General features: G+C 35.4%; 1 protein-coding gene across 1 annotated transcript in view; it reads right to left on the reverse strand.

The window, feature by feature from the left end:
• The window catches only part of LOC149778428 (vesicle-associated membrane protein 4-like), a 59,569-nt gene that overhangs the window by 24,158 nt on the left and 9,522 nt on the right, over window positions 1–25,889 (reverse strand). Inside the window, exons 2-4 of the mRNA XM_089939254.1 lie at window positions 17,588–17,634; window positions 13,127–13,180; window positions 4,398–4,498 (exon numbers count right to left, since the gene is read on the reverse strand). Of these exons, the coding sequence (XP_089795380.1) occupies window positions 4,398–4,498; window positions 13,127–13,180; window positions 17,588–17,634 (202 nt within the window). The remainder of the gene's footprint in view (window positions 1–4,397; window positions 4,499–13,126; window positions 13,181–17,587; window positions 17,635–25,889) is intronic.

A 25,889-nucleotide genomic window follows, 5' to 3' on the forward strand; every position in this document is an offset into this window, starting at 1 on the left:
ACCTAAGACCAAGTCGGGTAATAGATACTTGTTGGCCAGAATTTGTGCATCCACAAGGTTTCCATAAGCAATTCATTTGAGGAATATAAAAACTAAAACCAGTAAAAGCTTTCTTGATAACTTTTCTTTTTGACACAATCTGGCCTTCTCAAATCTGTCAAATTTAATCAAGTATCACATTTTATGTCTGAAATTTTCCAGGAAGTTATGCATGAATTTGGCATCCATATGTTTTGTATGAAAAAAATATGTGTGATTTAAAGCATCTGAGGTAGTCCAGTAAAGTTAACCTGGTTCCCTGACCAACTACACTAAATCTAATAAGAAAAATGGACCCAAATCTAACACAGACAAGCTAGTATCTGGATTTTACCATAACAATCATATTTCTATATTTTTTGGCTCTATACCATAAGTTTATATGTCAAGGGTAATTTTCCAACTAGATACTGTAATAGCATCTTTCATACGAATGTGAAAGTGTGAAATGGGTTCTACTTATCCTATCTGGTCAAGCAGGTTTGGAAAGTTATTCTCTAAATCTTTATTTTTGTAAAAACAATATTAGTCACCACAGCTGTACTTGATGGGAGATAAGTATCACTTTTTTAGTCTAGTAGGTTTTTCACCTGGTTGCTAATGAAGTTATGCAGTTGCTAGGAGAGCCATTCTAGACATAATTACCATCAGTTCACTTGGCCTAACTTGTAGGTAAGCTAAAAGTTGCATAATCTTTTGCATGAACCAACCATCCACCCTCCTAAAACTGCAATATGTAGTTCCCAATAAGACAAAAAGACAAAAGGCAAAGGTGTCCAAATTCTATAAAATGCATATCAAATAAAAGATAGGTAGAATGTATAGAATTCTTAAAACATTCATTTACAGTAATTATAAAAACCATATGCTTTTAAGAAGTTCAAGATCTAAATCTGAATCTGTCAAAAATAATATAATAACTCAAGTCCATTAATAGAAATTTTATTAAGGAAATAACTATCTGAAAACATATTTTCACAGTCTGGGACAGAAGATTCAATAAGTGGCTTTAACAAGATTTTTTTCTTCTTCACTTTCTAACATTCTGTCAGAATATATCTCACGAGTTTTGTGGGTTCAATATATTTAACTTAGAATCTAACAATTCACCTGGACACCAGGACATCAACAGAAGACAAAGTTTCTGGCAACATCAACATAGAAAAGGTAAAATTCATGAAAATAAAGTCCAGTGTTGAAAGCTGTTAGAGTAAACAACCACTGCAAGAGGTAGAAGAATTACCTATGTAGGACACAAGGTGTTAACAGATGGTGACTGTGAGCATGCAAATCAGCAAAGCAAACCAGACCTTTGCCATGCTTCAAACTATCTGGAGGCCAGCAAATCTAATCATGGAGACCAAGTTAAAAACCTTCAAAAGTAACATCATCAGTGTTCTGTTATATAAATACTGGAAAACAAACTCCTTCTAAAAGAGGTTGGATATATTATAAACAACAGTCCCTATAAAATCAGAAGCATTCTCTGTCCCAACAACATCTCAAATGAAGAACTTTAAAGAAAAGCTGGAGTGGAAACTGTCGCACTGTAAATGAGATCAAGAAGATGGAGATGACTTGGGCACAGAATGCTGTCTTCTGCACTATCTGGATAGCTCACTGATGGATACTGCAGGGCAAGAGAAACTGATGCAGGCAAAAAGGAAACATTGTGACAGACAGTCAAGAAATATCTCAAAAGCAGTAGTCTGACATAGTTATTTATAGGTTACTGCAGATTAAATTGCACATCATGTGTTACACTGGTTACTTATAGGTTACTGCAGATTAAATTATCATGTATTAGACTGGTAACATATAGGTTTACTGCATACTAAATTGTGTAGGTCATGTGTTAGACTGGTTACTTATAGGTTACTGCATTATTAAATGGTACAAGTCATGTATTACACTGGTTACTTATAGGTTACTGCAGCTTCAATTGTACAGATTGTGTATTAAACTGGTTACTTGTAGGTTACTGCAGATTAAATAACATGTATTACACTGGTTACTTATAAGTTGCTGCAGATTCAATTGTACAGGTTGTATATTAGACTGGTTACTTATAGGTTGCTGCAGATTAAATTATCATGCATTAGACTGGCAACATATTGGTTACTGCATACTAAATTGTGTAGGTCATGCGTTAGACTGGTTACATGTAGCTTACTGCATTATTAAATGGTACAAGTCATGTATTACACTGGTTACTTATAGGCTGTGATAAATCTTTATCACATGTAAATATGGCAACTCATTTATGAACTGGTAGTCTCACAATCAAACAGGGTTTATCCTGTAAATTAAACTGCACCTGCCAAATACATTTAATGAAAAATGTGGCATATACTTGTAATTAAAAAGTGCTGATGTCATTTTCTTGTTGCCATATTATGATTCTTAAGGGTGGTACAGGGCAACCAGTTGAAAGTTTTCACTTTCCAATTCTGATTTTTTTTGTCACAAATATTACTATTTATTCACAACTTTATTTATTCACAACTTCAAGCACTAATGAATATATTTCACTCATGGAATTATCTCCTAAATGAACATAGTTTGAAAAAGAGCTTTTACAACAAAACAAACGAAATACAATTAACACTGAAGAACATCACGAATATAAAATTTACATTTCCTTTCAAATGACAACAAATGAAATGATGGTAAGTCTTAGGACACCCTTAATTATTTTTAAAAGTAATTTTCCTTATAACTTATAAAAGCTGGAGAATTAAAGCAATTTATTTCTTGTACTATAAGTCTTGGGACACCATAGACATTTATTCTACTGATCGACCAGCATATTTTACATCATTTTTAAAACAACTGACCGTGGCTGTTAAGGGGCATTCATTATGAAGTATTAGATGGAAATATTTAAATTAATATGATTTGTTTAAAAACTCAATAAATTTATTTAAATTTTACTTTGTTTTCTTATTATTTCCCTAAAAGAAATATGAATAATTTGCTGGATGATGTACCAATTTAATAGTAACTTCTCCCTTTTGTTCTCAAGTTTACTACTGTCAGTTTATGCATTATTGCATTAAAAATATTATAAGTCACTAGTAATTACATTTTGATGCCTTTAAAACAAATAACTTATTAAAATGTGATACCAGTATGACAACAACCTAAATACATGTAGTGTTTGGTTCAACATTCACAACTGCATAGTGATCATGTCTACACCATGGCATCAGCACATGTACAATGAAGATTTGGACTTGTGCTGAATGAAGTACATCCCTTTGATTCAAGTTATAGGCACTGCTCCACTATACTTATATAACATCTCTAAAATAATAAAAAGAATTTTCAGAAATAATGCTTGGAGAAAAAAATTTGCATACTGTAAAATCTCATTTGCTTTGATGTTAGCAACCAAATATAAGTACCTGTATACGGCTTTGATAATCATGTATAAAGTAAAAGTAAAAGGCAATTACACATCAAAGCACTGGTATTGTACATAATTCCCTCTTTATCCAAGCTAGTTTCAAGGCTTAAGCAATTAACTGGCCTCGATTACTCTCCAAAAAACAAAAGACAAATCCGCAAATAATAACCAAAAGGAGATGCTGAAATAACCAGCAGTAACAATCAAAAGAGGAATGAATAATGTATGAAAAATTATCATTTTGTGAAGCTGATAAACAACACTAAAATGCAGAGCTGATGATCTTAGTCAATCTATATTCAGAATTTTAACCCAAATTATGGCATTCTATAATGAACGACAGCTATGGGAATATATGCTTGTTATGTGCCTTATACAATTTTAAAAAATGTCCTTTCATAAAGATTTCAATTTCTGTGAAGGATCACTTACATCACTCAAAATAACTGTACAGTATATGGTGAGCATGCAGATCAAAGTCAATGAAAGCAATAAACAATCCTACTTGAATGTAATCTGGAAGAATATAATTTGGGAAAAACATGAATAAAGCAAAATCTGCATCAAACATTTTGGAAAATAAACATGGATATACATGACACTAAGCACAATTTTTATACCATGTAAGTATTTTACACTAAATGTCATTACGACATATATTATCTATATTGTTCTTATTAAGCTTATCAGCATTTTTAAAATGTACACATGAAGTTTTAACTGAGTCATCTTACAATTCACACAAACTCCAAACACAAGCATGGAATGTAGGAAATTTTGACAGAGTTAAATGCTGGAAAGCAAAGTGGCTAATAAATGACATTCATTTACACTAACAAGTGTAAGATCAACTTGTTGAAACATAAAAGTCATGACAGTGTGCAAGACAAAGAAGACTCTAAATTTATGTCTATTTAAAGTAATTTCCTAATGCAGCCATTCCTCCTACCTGATTTGTCTTGAAGGTCTTCTAATCTGTCACCTCTCTCCAGAACTTTTTCCACATTTGATTTCATTACTCCAACAACTTCCTGTACCTGGCCTTGTAGTCTGCAGAAAAATTAGCAGAGGTGCATGTTCAACAACTAAGACTTTATTTTTATTTACTTTGACTTCCAATGAAATCAAATGCTTCATGTTTACAATCACTTCACACAGTCCAATATTTTAGACTTGCAGAAACAATATTATTACAATGTAGCCTAATTATATAGTACACACAGCCCAATACTCTATACCTAAAGAAGAGGACACAGGTGGCCAGGTTGTCTACAGCTCTCAACTTTCCCAATCACTGCCATCTCACCTCTGTGCATTTTGTTTCAAGTCCTGGGCCCAGCCAATGTGGATATGTGAGAAAGCTTGCCAGTTGGTTCCCATGGGTCATTGGTTCTTACCAAAGTTTTTCTGGGTCCTTCCTCCACCAGCTGGCTGCCATGTATAGCCTATCATGTGCTGAAAAATGACATTAACCCACACCAAAAACAACAGTATACCCAAGGAAACCAATTTTTCCTAGTAAAATATGTTTCTTCTAGAATACTTACCCAATTATATACCTTAGAAGAACAACAACTACCAGCCCTCCCAGATACTACTTTTAGCTAAAGGGAGCTAAAGGTTGTCTGCCAACCTATGTGGTGGTCAAGCAAAGTGATCTTCCCTTACATATAAGACTTGGTGGCAAAGTCAGAATACATCAGTTACTACTGGAGCAGAAGGCACATTCTCTATGGATGTAACTGGGGGGGGGGGGGCCAGGAGGTTTATGTGTACTATGAGTCGGTAAGTATTCTCAAAGGAACATATTTCACTAGGAAAAATTGGTTTTTCTTCAAATAAGTTACCCAATCATAATACCCTAGAATAGATAAGAGGTGGAGGGAGGTATATCCCCTTACCCCAGAGATATCATCTCCAGTCTCCTAAGGTATGTTAGACAGCTTCTAGGTAACCTGAGGGGACTCCATCTGTCAGGGGGTGGATTCAAAAGGGAAAAATCCCCTACCCCAATTCAGCGGAAGTCATTAAACTACGTCTTAAGAAGCTGTCGATCGATCTGGAAGGTTGAAATGTTGAGCTGTGGATATAGGTCCTACCAGATCAAATTGGGCACTCTGGGATGAGAGATCTCATAGATAGAAGCTAGAGAATGTGGACTCCATCCCACACCCTGAATGATGTCAGTTTGCGAACAGTTCCAGTTTGATGCCAGATTGGTGGCAACTGCCCAAATCTCAAGAGCCTGTCTGATATATCCTCCTGTCATTTTATGAGAAGTAGAAAGTGGCATGATCTCCCTCGGTGCAATGGCTCTGTTTTATTAAGGTACCACCTAAAAGCCCAAACTGGGTCTTGTAGCTGGCTTCAGCAGGTCTTGTAGGAAAAGGATCACTAGAGATCTCCTTGAAATTGGTTCAAAAGGTGTGCTGTTCAGCCAGGTTAATACCCAAGATAGGATCGACTTTGGGCACAGGGTAAACGTTTTTGGCCATGGATACACAAAGCTGGCGAGTAGGTTGGATAAGTCCTCGGCTTGTTCAATATCCGCTCTTCCATGATGATGAAAGGTGTCTGAGATCGAGGAGCGGTAACCTTTGATCGTTGTTGATGCTAACTTTCTCTCTTTGAAGAGCAAGAGGAAATTAGCTTTCTGCAGTACAGAGAGGTAGGATATGTTAATTTGTGCAACACTGAGTGAAAATTTGCCATTTGCCTTCATATGCTGTCAGAGTGGAGGGCCTTCATGCCTGAGTGATTCTCTTCATGACTGGTTGTGAGAATTATTTAAGTCTGAGCCCCTTTGTCTGGGATGGGAGAGACAAAGGATGGGAGTTTTGGTATTGAGCCTTGTTGCAAATGGGCCCACCACCAGTCGGTCCCATCAGGTACAGATCTGAGGGAGAACAAAGGGATGGAGTGATCATTCCTTCTGTACTCGTATCATTACTCATTTTGTCAGGTGAGTGAAGACCAAGGGGCCAATGTTGAGCTCTAAAGGGAGTGCCCTGAATCGGTATATGATGTTGTAGGCAAATCAGAGGAACGTGCTGGCAGCCTTGTGAATAGAGAGAAGATGGTAAGGTCATCTAAGTCCACAGTGATGGCAAAGTCTCCTTCATGGGTGGCACTCAAAATGTGCAGTGCTCTTTCCAGTGGGAACCCAGGGGCATGGATGAATGGATTGAGGGTGTTCAGACTGATAATAATAATAATAATAATAATAATGTGGACTTTGTATAGTGCCTAATCTTTAGAAGCTTTAAGTGGTATACAACATTAGTTAACACCTATAACATAAAATAAATGTATATAATGATATGACCACAAAAAACACCATGAAATTAGAAAACATAAAAAACATGCTTAAAATATTTCAGGTACGAAATATTACTAGATCTTTAAGTTTGTTCTTGCAGTCAAAATAGGTGAGTTTTAAGAGCACTCTTAAATGGGATCACTGTTTCTTTGTGTCTAAGTTCAATGGGCAATTCATTCCATGTTGCTGGGCCCTGGTATGCAAAAGAACGTTGTCCATATGACTTCTTTTCATAGTGGGAATAAAAAGCATGAGATTGTCAGAAGACGAGCATAAGTATCTTGCTGGTGTGTACACATGGGTGAGGTCGGATAGGTATACTGGACTGGAGTCCATCGGTGAAACGTAGCACAGAGAACAAATTTTGTGTTTGATTCTGGATTGAATGGATAGACAGTGTAAGGTACAGAGCAGCAGGGAGGTGTGCTCTGATCGTGGTGCTCTGATCGTGGTACTCTAAGTATGATCTGAGCAGCTGTGTTTTGAACTTTTTGAAGTTTCTAGAGCAAATATTGAGATGAACCAGACAGAAATAAGTTACAATAGTCCAGTCTTGAAAGTACTAATGAACACACGTGTTTTAGTGGCATCCACTGAAAGATATTTGCAAACTGAGCTGATGCATCTCAGTTCAAGATATGCAGCCTTGCATAAATTCATGACATGGTGCAATGTGAGAGTACTGTCCAGAGTAACACCCAGGTTTCATACTGACTTTGTGAATTTAATGTTGCTGTTGCTGATATTTATTGTTTGAGGTAAAGGATGTGAATGAGAAAGTCTTTGTGTTGTGATCAGAATGGCCTCAGTTTTATCATCATTCATCTGCAGCTTATCATCCATGATTTCACATCAGAAATGCACCTCTCTACACCTTGGATGGTAGCATCAACTTCAGTTGGGTGGCTAGATTTGTATACTTGGGTGTCATCAACGTACAATTGGTGAGACAGTGGTCGATGATCTATGGCACTTGAGAGCGGCTGAGTGCATAGGATGAAGAGAACAGGCCCAAGAAAAGACCCTTGTGGAACACCACAACATAGATCAACTGGGCTGGAGTGTATTCCATTTGCAGACACAATGTGTCCTGCTGACCAAGTAGGATTTGAACCACAGTAAGGCTGTATGATGAATGCAAAATACATGCTGGGGATGGTGAAGTAATATATCATGGTCTATTGTGTCAAATGCTGCAGACAAATCAAGGAGGGTGAGGACTAATCTTTCCGCTATCCAAAGCAGAGAGAATGTCATTAACTACTTTTAGAAGAGCAGTTTCAGTACTGTGGCAAGGGCGATATGCAGATTGTACATGGCTAAAAGGACTGTTTGAATTCAGATGAGATACAAGTTGGGATAGAACAACTTTATCTAAGATTTCTTTTATATGAATGGGAGATTAGAAACTGGGTAGTAGTTCTTTTAAATCATTATGGTTGAGTGTTGGTTTCTTCAGCAGAGGCTTTACAATGGCAGTTTTGAAAAATGATGGGAATTCCCCAGGTCAGAGAGAGGTATTAATAACATCAGTTAGTGAAGGCAATACTGGATCTAAGCACTCAAGCAGCAGTGATGTTGGGATTGGGTCAAGTTCACATGACTTTAAATCCATAGAGACATGTTCAAATGCTGCTAATGGATGCCACTGAAATTCTGTATCCCAACTGTATAATGATGACAAGTCAAATGAAATTGTGTTGTCAAGCTTATCTCTAATGGTCTGTATTTTGTCACAGAAGAAATCTGCAAACAGATCTGGAAGGTTGACTGGAGAAAAGGTAGTTGGAAGTGGTGTACATTTGTTCCTCGACATCAGCTTGTTAGTAATCTCGAAGAGCTCTTTGCAGCTGGAACTTTCCATGATCTTAGTACTGTAGTGGGCTGATTTTGCTTCATGGACTATGTTTGTGAAGTTCTTCTTAGCGGCTTCATAGATTTGCTTACGAATAGTGAGTCTGGTGGAAAGCCAAAGCCTCTCAGTTTTGCGACGGTCTCTTTTAGCAGTACAAAGCTGGTGCCTAACACTGCTATACCATGGAGAACATTTTTGAATTGATACTCTGCACTTGGTGGCTGGGGCATGTTTGTTGAGCAATGAATGCAGGCAGTTATTGAGTTGTTCTGCTGTAGGAGGTAAGCAAGTTGTTAGGTTTGCTTGGATGTTATGCGTTAGTTTGGTTCTGTTTATCATACAGAGATTTCTCTTATAATAAAGGTGTAGAGTTAGGGACTGATATGTCAAGATGGCATATAATGCAGAGGCGATCTGATGCAAGTTCGTGGGATACCAGGGAGGACCATAGAATATTATCATCAGGTCTATGAAGAATGCAGTCTAAAATGTGACAATGTTTATGGGTGGGTTGGTTAACTGACTGTTTGAGGTTGAAAACATTAATAGAATCTAGAAGTTTTATGTATTTGGGTTTCCAGGACAGTCAAAGTGAAAGTTGAAATCTCCAAGAATAATCAGGTTGCCACCTATTGAATTTCCATACTCCAGGAGATTTGGAAACTGCTTCGAAAAGAGAGATTCCGTCAGCTTGTTTTTTCTACTAGGAGGAGGGCAGTATAGGCAGAAAAAATGGACTGACCTTTGTTCCAGTGTGAGTGAGGTTTGGACTAGTTAAAACGATATGTGGTAGAAATTGAAAGTGTGTGTGTGATTTGGATTTTTAATGTAACTTTAAAGAAAATTTCAAACATATCGCTACGATGTCTGCAGCGTGGCAGTTTATAGTGATGTCTAGCACTGGGGTATCATGCCGCAGACATGTAGCATGATGTCCCACCCAGTCACATTATCCTGACACCAGGCCGACCAGTCCTAACACAAACCTCGTAATGCTGAGTGCCAAGCAAGGCAGCAGTTAGTAACATTTTTTTAAGTCTTTGGTATGACTTGGTTGGGGATTGAACCCACAACCTCCCACATATAAGGCAGACGCTCCAACCACTAGGCCACCGGAGCGGTGAAATTGAAAGTTGTGTGGTTAAGACATTTGATTATAGAGTTCTTTGTGATGACAGCAATTCCACCTCTGCGAGAGTGGCAGGGGAACGACCTGATGGAGTAACGAGCGGGTGTTAGAGCTGCGCACTTAGGCTTATCGCCTCATGTTTTTAGCCATGTTTCTGTCAGGAAAAAGACATTGATATTCTGATTGTTGATAAAATTAACTATTTCTGTGCACGTTTCCGGTGGTCCTACTGCTTGGGCATTGAATAATGCAATAAGCAGAGGTATCTCTTGGATAGTTGACACAAACATTGAAGATTTAATAGGGATTTGAATTAGGTTATCTAAATTAATGGCCAAATTTTTAAATTGTTGAGCCGGAAAAGGCATACGGGAGATAACTGGAATTCTTCTTCCTGTTCTACACCAGCCAGCTTTGAAGCATTTCTTTTTTCGCTTCTGTTTACATTTAAGTAATGATGAATGTTTCCCTGTTCATTTAGTCTAGAGCACAATGTAGTGTGGAGAGCCAAGGAGTGGTCATTTAAAGCAATTAATGAAGGTCCATCATAGCATAAATGGGTTGACTGGCAAGTATCACATGATGGTGGTTTGTTCAACAACAAAAGATGTTGTACCATCGGATACTGTAGAATAGATGACAGTACTGAAGAACAACTAACATCATCTTGGTTGTGTGAGGTGAGGCTAAGGTCCCTTGTAGTGCTTGAGATGTAGCTGGCGAGGAGTGACGAGGTCTGTCACTTAGTAAACTGGTAGAATGCCCTGTATGAGAAACCATTTCTTCAAGCCAGTCACTGAGTAAAAAGGCTCTTCTCGTGGCAGAGGGTAGAGAAATTGCCAATCAACATTTGTTGAGGCATGAGGAACTAATCTTGGCATCATGCCGAATGAGTGTCTCGAGTTAGCATGAGAAATGGACTGGTCCCTGCTAATGTCTGCAAAAGTCAGGTTTGACATACTGGAAGCCGGGCTGTTATTGTTTGATCCCGTAATATTGATGTTTGTACTTTCGTGATCCCTAGTATATGGCCTAGGCTAGTCAAAACAGAACTAGGCCATCTGTGTGAGAAGGATATTGTTAGGATCATCAGTTGGGACAGGTTATGGTATATTTGATCTATATAACCTATCCATATGTCTGTTGAATAAGATGGAATCTGGCTGTTTGTTAGCTCTATCCCTAGCTGATCCATGAGTGGAATCATTGGACCCCTATGAGGCAAGGCAGAGGGGCTTGCCAAAACTGCTGAGTCCTGTGGTGGTGACTTTGATGATGAAGCTGTTTCAGAGAGTGTCAATGTTCTGTGCTTTATGGCTGAAGGGTAAGTTGAATTATCTCCCCTGTCCCCATAAAGATTCAAGCTGAGGAAAAGTCAGCATGCAGACTGGTGACATCTTTGTTCTGAACTATGTGTTGTTTGCGCTTTGCTCAAAGTTCTAATCTATAAGACAAAATAGAGGAAAACATAAAAAAACAAGGCAACCAAAGCAAGTGCTCATTATAAATGATGGATAAGCATGACTCAAATGTCACTTATATAAAACTTGCATGGGAAGGATGAGACTGAATAAACCATGTATAGAACACTGACCTGTACTTGTCCTACCAGAGCAGAAGAAATAAAGAAATGTACATGAGTGTCTACACTACACATAACAAATTTTCATAGAAAAGGGAACTGAGGCACCATTACAGAGAAGTACAAAGTAGGTGCAACAATATCCATAAAAAGGCAATACTTGTAGTGAAAAATAACCCAGAGACTGCCCGAACAAGAAAAAATAGTGAAGTTGGCATCCGGATGCTATGAATACCTTGGAACAGAAACTCACCAATATGTAATCGTTCTTAATGGAATTACACATATAGGAGTTTTATAAGCACTAGAGAATTGCACATATAAAATAATTATAGCCTGAACTGAATGTGAAGTTGCTTAGGCATCACATGCAAGTACCTAAATGTGCTATGAGTTAAAGTGTTAGCAAATTGTAGATGCAGAACTTAACATGACAGAAAAAGGTGGAAATATAGATGGAGTATACTTTCCTTAGATCTGAAGTCAAAAACTACTCCAACTTGTAGTGGTATATCTTTCACATAGAATCTGGCTTTTGTGAGGTCTCTGATGAAGAGAGCATGCTTCTTGGCATGAGTGGAAGTGGTAACTGGTGTATTCTTAGGCTCTGCAGCCAAGGCTTATATATGTAGGGGAGATCACTCTGCCTGACTGCCACATAGATAAACTTTTAGCTCCCTTTAGCTAAAAGTAGAATATGGGAGGGATGGATTTGCAAGGTTGAGGTATTTTTCATAAGACATTATGACTGTGTAATGTATTTGAAGAAGAAACAACATTATTATAATGTAGCCGCATTATATAGTAAACAAAGTCCAATACTCTAGACTTAGGCAACAAAATTATTATAATGCAGAATATTCTATTATACACCTCATAAAATTTTCTGAAGCTGAAAGTAGTCCACCATGATATTGCATTAAAAAAAGACAGTAATGCAATTCATGATAAAAAAAATTTCAATAATAAAATAAATACACCAAGTACGTGCAAACTAATGCATGAAAATCCTGGAAAAGATGATTTCAAAGTACCTCAGCTCTGCCCAGGTTTGGAACCAGCTGATACTGACTGATTAAAGAATGTGTGAGACTCAACCTCAACCTGGGCAAGAGAAAGAGGTGACTGTATATTTTCTCAGCTTCTAAAAATTGTGTTTTATGACCTGACTGGTATATTTTCATATAACTTGATGCTGAATTTGTGGCAAACCATTCTGCCTTAACCAGTCATCACTATAAAAGTGGCACACAAGCAAGGCAGACAATATATTATATCTCATCTTTTACTTGTTGAATTGAATTTTTAGAAATTTCCTCTTAGTGTTTAAACAGACGTGAGATTATGGCTGCTTCAATTTCCAATTCAAGAACTGACACTGGTAAACTAATAAAACATTTCCATTTTGAAGATATATAGAAGCACACAAATACTTTAAGGATACTTGTTTTTGAAATAATTAGGCAATATTTTCCCAAATGTGTTGCTATATGTAAAAAGCAGGATTTCCTGTTGCAAATTATGGGACAAGGTATATTTACTGAGAATATGGACAAGTCTACTATTACATACCATATCTCTGCAGCAAATCTCACTACAGTCCTGCAAAGGATTTACTATTACCTATGATCCTAAAATAATACAAAACATGAAATTTCCTCAGTTACATTTGTACTCATTGAAGCCTTTCTTTGAAAAAAATTAACATTTTTCCCATTTTCATAACCTCTCTGTTTTCTTACAAAATTTTATAGTTTGGCAGAAATGATAAGTTTGACAGACTACTGAAATACCTGGACACTTTGGGGTCCTTCCCATGCAGTTTGTCCACTCTAACTTTTGGTCCACTGAAATGGAAAAAAAAAATTGTACAGAAGTTGCAGACATGTAGCATGATGTCCCACCCAGTCACATTATCCTGCCACCAGGCTGACCAGTCCTAACTCTAACCTCTTAATGCTGAACGCCAAGCAAGGCAGCTGTTAGTACCATTTTTGTAAGTCTTTGGCATGACTTGGCCAGGAATCAAACAAACAAACTGAAGCATCCGAGGCGGACGCTCTAAAAACTAGGCCACTGGAGCGGTTCCAATGAAAATGCTTTCTAAATATATTTTTTTTTAAAGGTTTTGACTGCTGTGCTTGCATTTTTGTCTCCATAAAATCTGTTTGAAACAGTACGTGATCTGTCAAGGGGTAATAATGGTGGACCTTTTCATTTAGACTGTCAGTTGCATAAAATTTAAGGAAAAATACACAGTCTTTGTAGAAAGGAAAGTCAAAATACCGTGTGATAGAAGATATTGCCAAAATATAAAAAATGACAATTAGGTCAATACTCTAATGTGGAACACCAATTTCTGGGAAAATATGAAAAAAGAAGTGAACCAAATAATATCCAACTAACATTTATTACAAGTACATAAACAATTTTTTAAAGCATATATCTGAAATCTTATCAATGGATTGTTGTACAGAAGCTTAAAAGTGCATAGTCATAGTAAGAAAATCCACTGCTAAAAAGAAGATGCACCCACATGACATGTGTGGGAGCATATTTGTTCACTGCTGTGATCCAATTTAGTTAGAAAAATGATCTACTCCTATTAGTGACAGTCAATTACAATACTACAATCTAGGTACTCCTATTAATTACAGTTACAATACTGTAATCTAGGTACTCCTATTAATTACAATTACAATACTGTAATCTAGGTACTCCTATTAATTACAATTACAATACTACAATCTAGGTACTCCTATTAATTACAATTACAATACTACAATCTAGGTACTCCTATTAGTTACAATTACAATACTACAATCTAGGTACTCCTATTAATTACAGTTACAATACTGTAATCTAGGTACTCCTATTAATTACAGTTACAATACTGTAATCTAGGTACTCCTATTAATTACAGTTACAATACTGTAATCTAGGTACTCCTATTAATTACAGTTACAATACTGTAATCTAGGTACTCCTATTAATTACAGTTACAATACTGTAATCTAGGTACTCCTATTAATTACAGTTACAATACTACAATCTAGGTACTCCTATTAATTACAATTACAATACTACAATCTAGGTACTCCTATTAATTACAATTACAATACTACAATCTAGGTACTCCTATTAATTACAATTACAATACTACAATCTAGGTACTCCTATTAGTTACAATTACAATACTACAATCTAGGTACTCCTATTAATTACAATTACAATACTACAATCTAGGTACTCCTTTTAATTAAAATTACAATACTACAATCTAGGTACTCCTATTAGTGACAGTCAATTACAATACTACAATCTAGGTACTCCTATTAGTTACAATTACAATACTACAATCTAGGTACTCCTATTAATTACAATTACAATACTACAATCTAGGTACTCCTATTAGTTACAATTACAATACTGTAATCTAGGTACTCCTATTAATTACAGTTACAATACTGTAATCTAGGTACTCCTATTAATTACAGTTACAATACTGTAATCTAGGTACTCCTATTAATTACAATTACAATACTACAATCTAGGTACTCCTTTTAATTAAAATTACAATACTACAATCTAGGTACTCCTATTAGTGACAGTCAATTACAATACTACAATCTAGGTACTCCTATTAGTTACAATTACAATACTGTAATCTAGGTACTCCTATTAGTTACAATTACAATACTACAATCTAGGTACTCCTATTAGTTACAATTACAATACTGTAATCTAGGTACTCCTATTAATTACAGTTACAATACTGTAATCTAGGTACTCCTATTAATTACAGTTACAATACTGTAATCTAGGTACTCCTATTAATTACAGTTACAATACTGTAATCTAGGTACTCCTATTAATTACAGTTACAATACTGTAATCTAGGTACTCCTATTAATTACAGTTACAATACTGTAATCTAGGTACTCCTATTAATTACAGTTACAATACTGTAATCTAGGTACTCCTATTAATTACAGTTACAATACTACAATCTAGGTACTCCTATTAATTACAATTACAATACTACAATCTAGGTACTCCTATTAATTACAATTACAATACTACAATCTAGGTACTCCTATTAATTACAATTACAATACTACAATCTAGGTACTCCTATTAGTTACAATTACAATACTACAATCTAGGTACTCCTATTAATTACAATTACAATACTACAATCTAGGTACTCCTATTAATTACAGTTACAATACTGTAATCTAGGTACTCCTATTAATTACAGTTACAATACTACAATCTAGGTACTCCTATTAATTACAGTTACAATACTGTAATCTAGGTACTCCTATTAATTACAGTTACAATACTGTAATCTAGGTACTCCTATTAGTTACAGTCAAATACAATACTACAATCTAGGTACTCCTATTAGTTACAATTACAATACTACAATCTAGGTACTCCTATTAGTTACAATTACAATACTACAATCTAGGTACTCCTATTAGTTACAATTACAATACTACAATCTAGGTACTCCTATTAGTTACAATTACAATACTACAATCTAGGTACTCCTATTAGTTACAATTACAATACTACAATCTAGGTACTCCTATTAGTTACAATTACAATACTACAATCTAGGTACTCCTTTTAATTAAAATTACAATACTACAATCTAGGTACTCCTATTAGTTACAATTACAATACTACAATCTAGGTACTCCTATTAGTTACAATTACAATACTACAATCTAGGTACTCCTATTAATTACAATTACAATACTACAATCTAGGTACTCCTATTAGTTACAATTACAATACTGTAATCTAGGTACTCCTATTAGTTACAATTACAATACTGTAATCTAGGTACTCCTATTAGTTACAATTACAATACTACAATCTAGGTACTCCTATTAGTTACAATTACAATACTGTAATCTAGGTACTCCTATTAGTTACAATTACAATACTGTAACCTAGGTACTCCTATTAATTACAATTACAATACTGTTAGTTACAATCAAATACAATATAAAGTTTCTGCAGTGCTCTTAAGAAGTCTTACGTCCAATGGCCAAAATACAACGCATAATATTATCTCTCCATCCAAACATACAAATTCAAGTATGAAGAACACTGCATTTGATAATCATACATTCAAATACTTACAAATATTTATACAAAACAGAGAATTCTGAAGATAAAGTATTTCTTAACTCATTATCTCCCGTCGTGCCATGTTTACTTGTCATGAGGATGTGCCCTACTTCTGTGCTCTTTACCATCAACATCATTTAAGATGCAACAAAGTGGGTGGTATCTCAGAAAAGTAGACAGGTAGCTCTACAATTATACCAAATAACTAAAGGTAGACTTTCTACCCACATTACAAAATACAGAAAGAAGAACCTAAGTTTTGAGATGTGATTTTTTAGGCCAAAAATGACTGTTTATGAAACCAGAGTTTGTGTCGAGATTTTAGACTTTTTTACGTGCAACCTAAAGGATACAGGTCCAACCTACACATGGACAGGTGAATCTTTGCTACAAACAGGATTTGGAATCAAATGTAACTGGGACATGAGAATCATGGGTGCAACATGACCAGAAATTAAAAAATTTACCTTTCTGCATATGTGCTATCAAAAGAGCCAATAAAACACAATTTCTTTTATACACCCATGCATCCAGCTAAATGAAAATCTTAGAAGTGGATATATTTGGATGTAATCCAAAGTAATCCCCAAAATGCATTTCCAACCTAAATTTCAGACACAAAAATGAGTTAAGGAGTTAAAAACCAATGTTAAATACAAATATGCATAATGAGAAACATGCATCTAATATATATATATATATATATATATATATATATATATATATATATATATATATATATATATATATATATATACATATATATATACACTTTCTTGCTTTGCTCCCATTGCATGTTTTCTTTTCTGCTCTCTCTTCTATCTAGTCCTCCCAGAAACGTAAATTCAAGTCTACCTTTAAGAGTTGACCGCTATGTTGGCTGTAATTAGTTTGCCCTATGCATTATTTAGCTATGAGGCACAATCATAGTCTAAATGTTAATGAATGACACACTGATTTTTTCAGCGACTGTGTATTCTACACTGTACAATATGTTCTTAAACTTTAATATGAACACATGTTGCAATGCTACATGCATGGAGTACCGGCATGACACTACAAACAAGGTAAACTCTCCCAATCAGATGTACATGTACTTTTAAACTTACTTCAGAAAAAAGTCATCCTCTTCTGAGTCAACATCTAATAGGGCTCGCTGTAAAAAAAAAAAGGCAATGTCCAAAATAGTTTCATTTTTTCTGAATCTTTATACATTTGGTAGTGTCTGTCAAAGACTAAATTAAATATCTTTATACATTTGGTAGTGTCTGTCAGAGACTAAATTAAATATCTGTATCCATTTGGTAGTGTCTATCAGAGACTAAATTAAATATCTTTATACATTTAGTAGTGTCTGACAGAGACTAAATTAAATATCTGTATCCATTTGGTAGTGTCTGTCAGAGACTAAATTAAATATCTTTATACATTTGGTAGTGTCTGTCAAAGACTAAATTAAATATCTTTATACATTTGGTAGTGTCTTTCAAAGACTAAATTAAATATCTTTATACATTTGGTAGTGTCTGTCAAAGACTAAATTAAATATCTTTATACATTTGGTAGTGTCTGTCAGAGACTAAATTAAATATCTTTAAACATTTGGTAGTGTCTGTCAAAGACTAAATTAAATATCTTTATACATTTGGTAGTGTCTGTCAAAGACTAAATTAAATATCTTTATACATTTGGTAGTGTCTGTCAAAGACCAAATTAAATATGCTTCTTAATGTGATCAAGACAACATGCAAATATTATATAAATAAATTTAACTTGAATATATTAGAATTTACAGCCACAGATATAGGTATGAAGGACTTGAACTGACTGGTTTAGAGTTAAATTTAAAAACTTGGAACAAGGTAGTCAAAGACATTAATGTAGTGTTATAAACAAATTATATAAAACAGAAAGAAGGCTGAACCCAACAGGAATTTTTTATGCTTCATTTCCCATCTCCGTGTACTTCCTTCACTTTGAGAATATTTATCTCAGATGGAAGTATAGTAGGGACTGGGGATAGGGATGGTTGGATGGATTGGGTAATGTATAATTGATATCTTCAAATAGTACAGTGTGGAAGCTGCAATACTGTTAATCACAAATTTAAGCAACCATTAGTATTGTATTAATCTATTTAAGGTAAAGGCAAAAGCATGATGGTATGTGTTTTTATTGTCCAAAGCATATCTGGGTCTTCATTTATAGTATTTATTGCACATAATGTATTCAGGTCATCAGTTACAGTATTTATTGTATATAATATATTTGGGTCCAGACCACTCTGGTGACCTAGCGGTTAGAGCACTCGCCCCAGATGTGGGAGGTAACAGGTTTGAACCCTGGCCAAGTCATACCAAAGACTTATAAAAATGGTACTCAGCATTAAGTTGCATATTCTGGATATATATTAAATTCATTTCAAATGGTTGCATACAAATGATATATATTAAACTCTCTTCAAATTATTGTGTACTGGTATCTTCAATATTTATTAAATTCATTTCAAATAGTTGCCAATTTTGGAATTTATTTTCAAATAGTTACAATATTATGGAAATTTACAAAACCAATGATTATATTTAACTGGGTTCTATTTTTTGGTTTCTGCAGATGATCCTTAAGTGTGTTCAAATAAATTATACTGAATATAGAAAAAAATTCTAACTTGGTATGTATGTATGTTTACACACTGCTCTGGTGGCCTAGTGGTTAAGAGTGTCTGTCCTGGATAAGGAAGGTCGTGGGTTTGAACCCCGGTCGAGTCATACCAAAGACTTCTAAAAATGGTACTAACAGCTGCCTCGCTAGGCGCTCAGCATTAAGAGGTTAGTGTTAGGACTGGTTGGCCTGGTATCAGGATAATGTGACTGGGTGGGACATCAAGCTACATGTCTGTGGCATCATGCCCCAGTGCTTGACATCACTTTAAACTGCCACACTGCAGAATTGTAGCAATATGACTGGAAAATTGTTAAAGCTATGTTAAAAACCTAATCACACACAAACACAACATGTTTACATAGCTAACTTTGTCCATGATTTGAGTTTACAATATTCAAAATACAGACTTATTTTTAATTTTATTGGAATTTTCCATTGGAATGACTCACAAAACAGGGTCAAGTGAAAATGTCTATAAATTGTGACCTGAGAAACAAAAAACACTGGTCTACAAATTTTTAGAAGTCGTCTGCTTCTGAGATAAAATGTGCTATTTATTATACATTTTGGTGTGCTGTATTTAAACAAGACAATTAAAAGAACTGACTGGCTACTGTTTTGAAGATATTTAAGTTTTTACATTTTATGTCTATATATATATATATATATATATATATATATATATATATATATATATATATATAGTGTAGATAGTAGAGTTTTAATCATAAATTGTAAACCTAGGTCTTTTCATGTGTCTATGGTTGCTTTACATGATAATATTTCACCTGTCCTGTTTAAGTAACACTTTAGAAAACAGTAACAGGGTTATACAAATACAATTTATTATGAAACAAGGCAAAAAACTATTATGTATATATAAGTACATAGTTTAGTCCTTATTCAGTGTCAAATCAGTGCTTCTTGGCTTGTCTCTTGTATTCATTAAATGGAGCATCTCTTGTTCTTGTGACTGTCCAGCAATAGTTTGCAAGCACTGATGGGCTCCATATGCCCTGAAAGCGTTTCACCATTGTTGCAATGTCTTGGTGAAATCGCTCTCCATGCTCGCCTCTCACTGCTCCACAGATGGGTGAAACAAATTCTAGATGAGAGTACTAAAAATGTATCTTTAGTGACGTGTTGCAACCAAGGCTTTTTGTATGTCTTGAGGAGGTTTTACACCAACTCCCTGTAGTTGTCTGCCTTGTTGTTTCAGAGAACATTTGTTGCCACTAACTGGAAGGCTTTCCATGCCATGTTTTCCTTGCCATGCAGTGCATGGTTAAATGCATCATCTTGAAGAAGTTCATGAATCTGAGGACCAACAAAGACACCTTCTGTTACCTTAGCTTCAATTAACCTTGGATATTTTCCATGGAGGTACTTGAAAAATGCTTGTGTTTTGTCCATGGCCTTGACAAAGTTCCACATCAGACCCAGCTTGAAGGGGAGGGTGGTAACACAATCTTCCTTGATTCAACAAGTGGTGGATGCTGAACACTTTTCCTTCTAGGATCCAACAACTGTTGGAGTGACCAATCTCTCTTGATGTAGTGGGAATCTCTTGCACGACTATCCCAGACAAAACAGTACTCTGTGTATCCAGTCTGCAGACCAAGCAAGAAAGCAAGAATCTTCAAATCTCCATAAAGCTGCCACTGATGTTGGTCATAGTTTATGCACCTCAAAAGTTGTTTCATGTTTTCATATGTTTCCTTCATCTGGAGTACATGACCAACTGGAATTGATGGCAAAACTTTGTCATTATGCAGCAAAACAGATTTAAGACTCATCTTCAATGAATCAATGAACAGTCTCCACTCATCTGGATTATGAATGCTGTTGAGGGCTGCCATCATACCAATGATGTTGTTGCAGGCTACAAGATCACCTTCCATGAAGAAGAATGAGACAAGATCCTTCTGACGGTCATGGAACATGGAAACCCTAACATCACCTGCCAGGAGATCCCTCTACTGTAGTATGGAGCCCAACAAATCCGCCTTACTCTTGGATAGTTACAAATCCCTGACAAGTTCATTCAGTTCACCTTGTGTTATAAGATGTGGTTGAGAGGAGAAGGATGAGAGACATATTGTCATGTGACAGTGATGGTTCAGGTCTAGAATTTTCATCCACTTCCTCTTCCTCGCCTGACTCAAGTGAGAATGATTCTGGTGCATCAGAAACTGGCCATCCTTCTCAGTGGGGTACTGGGCTTACAGCTGATGGAATGTTTGGATGATGCACAGTCCACTTCTTCCTTTCCCAACTGGAGGCACAATGAAGAAGTAACAATTGCTGATATGATCTCCCTCCAAATCATTGGCACTGCAAAAGGCATATATTTCCTTTTCCTGTTCAAACACTGGCAAAGATTTGTTGCCCAGGTGTTGCAGCATATGTGTGGGGCCCACCTCTTGTCCTGATCTGCAAATTTTGCAGCCAAAATAAAGGTGATAGGCTTTCTTAACAACAGTGGTTATACAGTGCCTCTGTGATGCAAAAGTCACTTCAACACAAACATAGAAGAAGTTATCTGCATTGTTAACACAAGTACAAGGCATCTCTGTTCACTTTGGCTAAACAGAAATGTACCCCTTTGCAAAATCAAACACTGACAAATAAAAGAGCACAACACTGTATGATTTCTAGAGCTGATATAGGGCAATTTGTTCAGCAGAGTGATGTAAGCTTAGTTATGACTGCATCATCCATGCCTTCTAGGAATAACATTATGCAATTCATATCATGTATGATGCAATACCAGCTTCAGATTGCATCATTTATTGTTTTGCCTAAAAAGCAAGTACTGTCCAAACCCAGTCATAGATGTATTAATAGATCCAGTCAAAGATGTATTTTAGTTATTTCTGGTTGAAACTGAATATCCTTCCCTTTATAACTCACTTATCCCCCACCATTCCCAAAGGCAAGGGCCGTATATACTGACCCAGTATCATATCTTTAAAACTAGAGTCAATCTACAATTTTAAGCATCATTTTCTTTCTCAGTGGGGGCCCCGAGTGGCCGAGTGGTCTAAAGCACTCTCCGTCACGGATCACTGCCATCTCACCTCTGTCTGCGTAGGTTCGAGTCTCAGGCTCAGCCACTGTGGATATGTGAGAAAGCTTGCCAGTAGCTTCTCGTGGGTCGGTGGTTCTTTCTGGGGCTTTCCCGGGTTCTTCCTCCACCATTAATACTGGCCGCCATGTATAGCCTATCTTGTGCTGAAAAATGGCGTTAAACCCTATAAAAACAATAACAACTTTCTCAGTGACCCAGAATTAGTAAAGTTTGACTACATTTATTTCAGAAGCATTTTGGCTGTAGACCAGTGTAATTCATTCCTATCTTAGATATTCCTTGAATCCACTTGCTGTCAGAGTTTACAGTTGAGTTCAGATATAATTTGAGAGAAATTAATATTATTCATTTTGAATTAATAACTGCTCATTGACTTGGATATATACTACTTGGGACTATTGTGAACTGGTACGTCAGGGCATTCAAGACTACTGGAGTTCATTCTGAACATTCTATGTTTTAAATTTGTATAAGGACATTTAGGATTATTTAGGATTTAATTCACAATACTGTAAGTGTCTCTTAAATTTTCACTTTGTAACTAAGAGAAATAAACTTTATTTTATTCTACATTTTTTGGGGCCCCAGGTGGGAGAGTGGTCGTAAATGCTCCATTTCACCTGTCTGCTTGGGTTTGAGTCTCAGGCTCAGCCAATGCAGGTATTTGAGAAAGCTGCCAGTAGCTTCCCATGGGTCAGTGGTTCTTACTGGATTTTTCTGTGTTCTTGCTCCACTAAGTATACTGGTCACCATGTATAGCCTATCTTGTGCTGAGAAGCATCGTTAAATCCAAAAGAACACGAACAACAACACTGTTGAGTGTTACATATATCTGATTTAATTCATATGTATTGTAATTTAATTGTTTGTCAGTTTTAAATATTTTTATTCTATTATATGCTGTTATAATGTAAATTTATTCACTGGAGATGATATTTTTCCAGAAAATTAGTTGACCTGAATCATTCTTTCGTAAACACCAGGTGTTGATCTAAATCTTGACCTTGTTTCAAAATTTGTAGCAGCCTTCGTAAACAAGTTCTATTTTATTTTTAAATGATTGGTTTTCGTCAGGGTCATTTTTGGTGTACATGACATAAATACGATCACGAACACACCCCTTTTCGATTTTGCAATTCTGGTTTTTCCATTACTATGCATTTGTTAATTTTAATAGAGATGCTAAGAGAGAGATTTCTCAGTTTTGGGCTTTTTACACTGATGTCAAGTTATTTTGTTGTAGACAGATTTTGAGTTATAATTTTCTTCAGATCAGTTGGATTTCAAAAGGATTAATTCATTTTTCTCTGGAAATATTTTGAGGAGTGCTCACACAGAAATTTTGGAAAGACATTGTTTTTCAAATTTAATTTGGATTTCCAACACTGGGGTGCCATTATTTGTATTTCTACAAGGAACTGTAGATAAGCACAGTACTGACTACAGCATACGTCATTGTCATCCATCTTGGATTTTCCATCAGGATTCAAACTTGAAATTATTAGAACATTCAGTACTACGGCTTTTGCAATTTAATTTGTGGACTATTCCTGGATTTTTTTTGGATTTGATTCTTGAAACTGTAAGTTCTTCTTTTTTAATATTTACAGAATTTTTCTATTAAATTTTAAAAAGCTTGTTTTCAATCTTTCTGTGTTACTATTTATTCGAGCCTAAACATGTAACATGAGCTAGAGTCATAACAGTGTATTAAGGCAGTAGTAAATGCACATACGTTTGAATTTCTTCCCAATGGTCTAAATCAGTGGTTCTCATAAAAATAATTTTGTGAACCATTTAAACATTGCACAGGGTTTCAGTGGACCAATTAATCATCTTTCCTAATGTTGATCGTACCATTAGTTAACTATTGCAACCTCTCTGCAGACCACCCAAAGGGAACTTTTGGACCATAAATGGACCACTGTTTGAAATCCTCTAGTCTAAATTTACTAATACATGTATGTACAATTAAAAAGTTTGCAGTTCTCATCTGCTTCTTTCAGGTTTTGATCCCACATCTCTTCTGGTTAATATAATAACCTCAATACCAAGGAATGAGCAAATCTGCAGAACCATTGCTATGTCCGTCTGTGGGAATACTAACTAAAGGAAGATGTATTTTTTGCATTAAGCAAATTTGTTGTTGTTGTTGTTGTAGGGTTAATGCCATTTTTCAGCACAAGATAGGCTATACTTAGCAGCCAGTATTAATGGTGGAGGAAGAACCCGGGAAAACCTTGGAAGAACCACCGACCTACGAGAAGCTACTGTCAAGCTTTCTCACATACCCACATTAGCCGAATCCCGACACTCGAACCCACGCAGAATGAGGTGAGATGGCAGTGATCCGTAACGGAGAGCGCTTTAGACCACTCTGACACTCGGGGGCCCCCAAATTTTTTGCCTATTTACACAGTACTGATTTCCTTTAATAAAATTTTAGTGCATTTTTACAGTGCTATTTTCTATTTATAATACTAGTGTGCACTCTATGTTTTTATGAGAAAACAGTGATTCCCTTGTTATAGCTTTTCCAGATTTACTGGTAAATATTGTAAATACTGTTTGGTGCATTCAATGATTATATTGTTTCCTTACGTATAATCCCAAAGAAAACTGATTATAATTTTTACCAATTTTTTTAGACTGTGTGTATTCTTTGTATTTTGAGGTTACATTTCATCAACAGACTTAATCTTAAAAAACATAATATATAATTGGTTCTATTTATATAAAAGAAAGATTGAAGATTTGACCAAAACAATCTTGTACAGTACTAACATCAGAACTACAAATGAACTTGACTATTAATCATTATAATATTACACTACTGATCATATCCTTTCCATTTTATCAACAAATATTTTTTACATTTTTTTAAAATTCAATCTTGAATAACTAATTTTGCTGGCATATAACAGCTAGCTCCTCCTGTTCCTTTAAGTCTTCCAATTGATGTATCACATCATTTTAAGTCTTCCAATTGATGTATATGTACCACATTATTTTAAGTCTTCCAATTGATGTATATGTACCACATTATTTTAAGTCTTCCAATTGTTGTATCACATCATTTTAAGTCTTCCAATTGATGTACCACATTATTTTAAGTCTTCCAATTGATGTATCACATCATTTTAAGTCTTCCAATTGATGTACATGTACCACATTATTTTAAGTCTTCCAATTGATGTATATGTACCACATTATTTTAAGTCTTCCAATTGATGCACATGTACCACATTATTTTAAGTCTTCCAATTGATGTATCACATCAATTTAAGTCTTCCAATTGATGTATCACATCATTTTAAATCTTCCAATTGATGTATATGTACCACATTATTTTAAGTCTTCCAATTGATGTATCACGTCATTTTAAGTCTTCCAATTGATGTACATGTACCACATTATTTTAAGTCTTCCAATTGATGCACATGTACCACATTATTTTAAGTCTGATGTATCACATCATTTTAAGTCTTCCAATTGATGTATCACATCATTTTAAGTCTTCCAATTGATGTACCACATTATTTTAAGTCTTCCAATTGATGTATCACATCATTTTAAGTCTTCCAATTGATGTACCACATCATTTCAAGTCTTCCAATTGATGTACATGTACCACATTATTTTAAGTCTTCCAACTG

The sequence above is a fragment of the Sinohyriopsis cumingii genome, chromosome 17 (genome assembly GCF_028554795.1).
Source record: "Sinohyriopsis cumingii isolate HCF-2022 chromosome 17, ASM2855479v2, whole genome shotgun sequence".
Lineage (NCBI taxonomy): Eukaryota > Metazoa > Mollusca > Bivalvia > Unionida > Unionidae > Sinohyriopsis > Sinohyriopsis cumingii.